Genomic DNA, 7,207 nt, shown 5'->3' on the forward strand with positions numbered 1-7,207 from the left:
CATGTTCATGACATGTGTTATGTCATGCTTATGACAGTGTCATGTCAGTCTTATTCAACGCCCTTCAAATAAAGTGTTATTGATTTTTTTTCTATGTAATATGCATGTTTTTTTCGTGTCCCTGCAGGAGGAGTCAAAAGTGGATTTTGAACTCTTTCCCTCCACAAGCCTTCCGGACCTCATCAGCACCTGCAGATCTTCTTCATCCCTGTTTCAGGCTGCACCCCACTGCTTTTCCCAGACTTTCAGTAGCACCACTGGTCTTAACAATTCCTCCCTGGTAAACTCAGATTATTTAACATATAGTGGAAGTTTATTGTCATAGTACTAAAATCACAGAAATAACCTGCATCTCATTATTCTAAATGAGAATTTGTTTTCAATAAGTCTCCTGGTTAATCAAGGTTTTTAAAAAGCGTTGCAGTGTTGACTCTATAGAAAACCACTACCAACATTGACTCAGAGTAATGGTGCCGAAGGCAGGTATGCAGTTGAACACTTTGAGTATAGTTTCTTTGAGAAAACCCCCAAAGGGTATCTAGAACATTTTTATACTTTCTAACAAAGTAGGATTATGAAAACTGCACGGCATGTTTTCCTGGACAGATCTTTCTCTGTCATATAGTTTTATCTTTAAAAATTTTAGTTGAAATAAAACACTTTGTACAATTTTATTTTATGTAATTCTATTTTTTATATTACTATTAACTGGATAACTGGAGCAGCATGTTTAGCTTTTGCCATTAATCAATCCTGACAGGGTCGGCCAAAGGCATAAGCAAACTACAGTAAGCTGCTGCTTAGGGCCCCAAGGCCACTAAGGGGCCCCCTCAGTGGAACTGATTTTTTTTTTTTGAGTACTAATTTCTATGTCATTATAATATCAAAAACACACAATTTCACTATTAAGTGATTTGTTTTTACGATAATATATATTTGATAATGTATGTAGAAATTATTATTTTATTGATAGAAATAAAAAACAAAATTGCTCTTGGGGGCCCCTGGTGGTCGCGGTAGGTACTGCACGCTTCGCCGGTAACATGAGCTGCCATGCAATGAGCAGAGCGCATCCAAACGTCCAAAGCTCCGGCCAGAAGTTAAGTAAGCACAACAATGTCTCAAAAAATAACTTATTCTTCAGGGAGGGAGAAAAGAAAGAGGAAGAATAGAAAAAAGCCAAGATAAAGGTTTGTTTTAATGTGCCTTGGTAATGTAATGTAATGTAAAAGATTTGTAAAGCTGCTAATAGAAAATTTGCTTGATAGCTAACTGGAACGGTCCAGTTCAACAGCCAGACATTTATGTCTTTGTGTTTGTGTGAAACTAAGTTTAAACTTTAAATGAGTTGATTATCATGGTTGGCTCTGTATATTTCTGAGGTATTTTTAGCTTCAAAACACGTGTTTGATGACAATAATGAAAACTTCTCAATGTTTGACATTGTCTAGCAAAATGTTTTTACATCAGGCTATATAGCTGCTACATCGATGTAGCAGCTATATAGCCTGATACTACTTACTACTATGCTGTAGTAAGTTGAGCATATGTTGTTTGCTGCTGAGTATAATAATTTTATAATAATTTTGTAGCTAAAACAAACATTATTTTTACATCAACTTCTAAGTTATGTGAAACTTCTGTTAAAATCATTTGAAGGCTCAGAATCAGTCCAGTACCAATCCATATTCCAGGGAAGAAAGACTCACCTAGTGGTGTAAATTAAAATGTTAGCTATTGGAGTAAAGCTTAAGAGGAATTTATTTAATCAAAGAATGCCATGAATGTATGTGTATGTATTCCATCTTAAGTTGGGCTGCACCGATTGCAGTTTTCTGGCCTATCCCTGGCTACTGATCTTTAAAAAGCTTGACCTGCAATTTTGATTTTAACTGATAAGAATTTTTTTGTCTGAAATCTTCCTAAATATAGCAAGAAAGTCACTGAGTTGGCAACAGTGGGGTGAATATTGTTAACTGCAAATGTTCAGACCTGACCTGTTGGGCCAGTCTGTCAGTCAAACTTCTCACTGCAGAGCAGAAGAAGACAGAGGCTGATTTATAAATCTGTGCTGACGAAGATAAGATTAGGGGATAAGATGGGCTTCACATGTAAGTATCGGCCAATCATCATCCCCCAAAATTAAGGAAATCGGCGCCCAGAAATCAACTGGTCGATAAATCAGTTGGCCAATACATGTATCCTATTTTATACATGTATATAATGTAAACAGCACTGTCAGAGATCCAATAAGTTTGTAGCAGGTGTGTGAATGATCTAATGATCGGACTGCTGATTGCAGCCAGTCCACATTGTTAGCAGAACTAGAGGACCCCAAAACCAAATTTCGTTTCGGACCCCATGGAGGCTTGGGCCGGCCCTGCATCCTGATCTGTTCCTGGGCCAGAACATTACCAAAACATTTATTTATTATTAAAAATAAATATAATATACATTATTGTTGAACAATTTAGAGAAAAGCTGTGTGTTATTGCAGTTATCACCGCTGGAGAACCTAGAGGAGTTCAATCAGGGGAAGGCATCAGAAACATGCTGCTGCAGTTCTACACCTATGAAGCTAACTTGCCAATCCCAAGGTAAATAAATACTTTTCATCCATCCGTCTATCTGTGCATCCAACCATCCATCATAAGTTCTTTACATAAACAGTTTAGAACTTTTTAAGACCAAAATTTACTTTTTCTCTCACCAGCCAGCTGAGATGTACCACATGACAAAGATATAAAAATTGTAAATGAAACTCTATTGACTTATTTTATTAATAATTATAAAGTGATAGAAAATCTAATGCACTTTCTTCCTCAGTGAGATTCTGACACTGGAAGGAGGTTGCTAGTTTCTCAGTCATAAGCTAGTTGCAAAGCTGAAGACACCAGGTGTCTGTCAGTTATAGTTGATCTGAAATTTGGTTTCAGGACCTCAATATGAGAAATTGCAGACTGACAAGAGGAACCAAAAAGCACATCTTCTGAAGTTGGAATATTTTTTCTCCAACTACAGATTCCAGAGGTGACACCTCAAGCCAGATGTTGGACAGGATTTTACTTCAATGTTACGTATGAAATTTAGCTCCTCATTTTCCAAAGCATAGCTATGCAGGTTAAAAAAGTTTCTCAGTTTGGAGAACGTCTCATCAACATCAATGTTACTACTAAATAACAGACTAAAATAAAAACCAGCAAAGCGCCTTTCAGACTCTGTGCTCAAGCAACATGCCAGAGAGCACCAAACTATCCATCCATCCATTCATCCATCTTCTTCTGCTTGGGTTGGGTTGGGTCGTGGGGGTAGCAGCCTAAGTAGTGAGGCCCAGACTTCCCTCTACCAGCTCCTTTGGGGGAATCCCAAGGCGTTCCCAGCCCAGCCGAGAAACATAGTCCCTCCAGCGTGTCCTGGGTCTGTTCCGGGGTCTTTTCCCGGTGGGAAACCTCACCAGGGAGGTATCCAGGAGGCATCCTGACCAGATGTCAACTGACTCCTCTTGACGTAAAGGAGTAGCGGCTCTATTCTGAGTCCCTTCCAGATGACTGAGCTTCTCACCCTATCTCTAAGGGAGAGCCCAGACACCCTACAGAAAAAACTCATTTTGGCCTCTTGTATTCGTGAGCTTGTTATTTCGGTCATGACCCAAAGCTCACGATCAACCGATAAATCGAGAGCTTCGCTTTTTGACTCGGCTGTCTCTTCACCACAACAGACCGGTACAGCGCCTACTTCGCTGCAGACTTGACAATCCATCTGTCGATCTCCCGTTCCATTTCTCCCTCATTCGTGACCAAGATCCTGAGATACTTAAAACTCTTCCACTTGAGGCACGACATCTCCCCTGACCCTGAGAAAGCACTCTACCCTTTTCTGGCTCCAGACCATGGCCTCGAATTTGGAGGCACTGATCCTCATCCCGGTCGCTTCACACTCGACTGCGAACCACTCCAGCGAAAGTTGCAGATTACAACCTGATGAAGCCAGTAGGACCACATAATCTGCAAAGAGCAGAGATGCGATCCTAAGGCCACCAAAACAGATCCCCTCAACACCTTAGCTGTGCATAGAAATTCTGTCCATGAAAGTAANCTTGACAAGATCACTGAAGTCCAGCTTTCTCACTAGATCACTCTCAATGGACATGAGAGTCAAATGGTTCAGTCTTTCTTGTCCCATTGTGGATCTGAGTCTGTTTTTAACTATTTTAAGCTTGGAGAATGATCGCTCACCACTTGCATTTGTGACAGGAAATGTCAGGTAAAAGCCTGAAAGCAATATCCACATTTGGGAAGATGTCCTGCAGTTTCTTTTCCCTAATGAATTGTAAAAGCAATGGAGCAGATGTGATGCCTTTATCACGAATAAAATCTTTAAACTGGACAATTTCCTCCACAAAGTCCATCTCCAAGTCAGCTGAATATTTACTTTGGAGATGAGATGCTTTGTTTCTTAGCTCTGGAAAAGTAACACCAGAAAAATTGTTCAGGAAGCCAAAAGTGTTGTTGAGGTTATCATATGCAATATACCTGCGATATTATTCATGGCATGTGTTATGAACTGCACTGATCAAGTAAAACAGAAAACAGAAAAAACAAATTATAGTGAACGGTGCAGAAACTTTTTTAGCTGTGAAGGATTTATCTTGGGAACTAATAAATAAAAGGCTTGAAATGGATGGAAAACAACAAGGTGGAGGAAGACTGTAATGATTATCTTACAATGGAATGCAAGAAGTCTATTAGCAAATGGTCAAGAATTTAAAGGATATTTAAACTGTTTGGAAATTAAACCAGATATTATTTGTATTCAGAAAACATGGCTTAAACCAGAGCTAGATTTTGTGATAACAGGGTATGATAGTATTAGAAGAGATAGGGAACAAGAAAGTGGAGGAGGTTGTGTAATATTTGTTAAACAAGGAATTCAGTATAGGTTTTTAGATAAAGGATCATCTTTAGAATCTGTGGAAATCTGGGTTAATAAAGAAAATATTAAGATACTAATTTTTTATAATCCCTGTAAAAAACTGAATTTAGATCAAATGGAGGAAATGTTGAAAAATCTAGGAAGAAACCTAATTTGTTGTGGAGATTTTAATGCCTTTTTAATGTGGGGTCATAAAAATGATGCAAATGGAGAAGTGGTAGAACAAATAATGGATAAGAAACAATTAGTTTCTATTAATAATTGAGAAGGGATGAGAATTGATATTATAAATGGAAATGAATCAGCGTTAGATCTAACTCTAGTATTAGTGAATTTTGCCGAGATTAGTAATTGGAAAGTTTTAAAAGAATCAAAATTAGGAAGTGATCATTATCCTATTGTTATTGAAATCGGTTTAGAAATAGGTAAAGTTGATAATAGAAATATAGAAAGATGGATATTTTGACGTGTTGATTGGGAAAAATATAAAATAATAAGTGATGAAGAAATGCTAAAGGTTAATTTAGATTTGGATATTGATAGTATATACTCTTCTATTTATGAAGCAATTTTAGGAGCGGCCAGTGGAACAATTCAAAGGAAAAAAGGAAAGTATAAGAAGAAAATAGTACCATGGTGGACAAAGGAATGTGATGTTGTAATTAAATCTAGAAATAAAGCCTTTAGATTATTAAAGATAAATCAGAATTTCGAGAATTTTCTGGAATATAAAAAGTGTCAAGCCCTGGTTAAAAGAACAGTAAAAAGTGCTAAGAAGGTTTATTGGGGACATTTTTGTAATTCAGTAGGAAGGGAAACAAAAATTTCAAAAATTTGGTGAATGATTAAACAAATGAATGGAATTAGAAGTAAATATGGGTATCCAGTTCTTAAGGATGGAGATGTAATTGCTCTAAATGAGGAGGAGAAGGCAAATATGCTGGGTAAGAAATTTGTTGAAATTCATAGATGTAATAATTTAAATATAGAAGAAATAAGGAAAAGAGCTTATATAATTAAGGAAAATATTAATCTATTAGAAGTAGATGCAGAATATAATGATTTATTGAATAATTCTTTTTCATTATTTGAATTAAACAACGCTTTAAGGAAATCAAAAAATTATTCTCCAGGAAAAGACAATATTTATTATATTATGATTAGAAAACTTAGTATTTCATCTAAAAATATATTATTAGATTTCTTTAATAAGATATGGGAAGGGGGTTATTTACCTGTGGCATGGAAGGAAGCAATTATAGTCAAATCCTACAAGTTATAGGCCTATTGCATTAACTTCACATATATGCAAAATGATGGAAAGAATGATAAATGAAAGATTGAGTTATTTTGTGGAAAAGAAGGGGTATTTGTCAAAATTTCAAAGTGGATTTAGGAAAGGTAGAAGTACTATGGATCCTGTTTTGTGTTTAGAACATGAAATCAGAAAAGGGCAAGTTAATAAGGAGAGTACGGTGGCTGTTTTCTTTGACATGATGCGGAAAGAAGGTTTTTTAATTAAATTAAGGAAAATGGGGGTTAGAGGTTCAATGTTTAATTGGATAAAAGATTTCTTACATAATAGATCTATACAAGTAAGAATAGGTCAACAATTGTCAGAATTTTTTTTTGTTGAAAATGGAATGCCTCAGGGAAATATTGTGAGTCCTTTGTTTTTCTCTATTATGATTAATGATATGTTTAAGGTTCTGTATTGATATTAGCTAGTGTAGAGAATGAGAATCTCAATCGAAGAATCATAATTTGTATTGACACACGGAGCATAAAATCAGCCAAGAAAAGCATTCAGACTTTACTTATTTTATTAACTTTCAGCGCTGAAAGGAGACGCTTTACCATTACATCCGAGAAGAGTTTCTAAAAAAGTATGTGCAGCGTCTGAAGAGAAAGAGGAGGGTAGCTGATTATATGGACTCTGTGGCCTGATAAGTTTCTGTTTCTCGTGAGAAACGGACCTTGGTGTCTAACAGAATCAAAAATGTAACTCTTTACTATGGGCCCTTTGTCTAACAGCATGTGACTCTTTCTCAGCCTTGGTAAAGCATCTCAACACTAGTCATCTTTTAGCTAACATTACCTGCATCCAACAGCTTTACTCAACTCAGTCGGTTAGTTTGGAGGGAAAAACTGAAAAGTTCTTTGCATTTTGCTGGTTTGCTTACGTGATTCTAACACAAACCTACTAGCTCTGCACAGCAGCAGCAGGTCTCCTTCACAGGTGTAAACCCAGCGCAAGCGTCATAGCGCTCATGTT

General features: G+C 36.7%; 1 protein-coding gene across 1 annotated transcript in view; it reads left to right on the top strand.

The window, feature by feature from the left end:
- The window catches only part of LOC107837664 (PDZ domain-containing protein 2-like), a 99,877-nt gene that overhangs the window by 41,020 nt on the left and 51,650 nt on the right, over positions 1 to 7,207 (top strand). The window contains exons 6-7 of the mRNA XM_016677804.1: positions 128 to 280; positions 2,498 to 2,597. Of these exons, the coding sequence (XP_016533290.1) occupies positions 128 to 280; positions 2,498 to 2,597 (253 nt within the window). The remainder of the gene's footprint in view (positions 1 to 127; positions 281 to 2,497; positions 2,598 to 7,207) is intronic.

This window comes from Poecilia formosa, unplaced genomic scaffold, assembly GCF_000485575.1.
Source record: "Poecilia formosa unplaced genomic scaffold, Poecilia_formosa-5.1.2 Scaffold165, whole genome shotgun sequence".
In the NCBI taxonomy this organism is placed as follows: Eukaryota; Metazoa; Chordata; class Actinopteri; order Cyprinodontiformes; family Poeciliidae; genus Poecilia; species Poecilia formosa.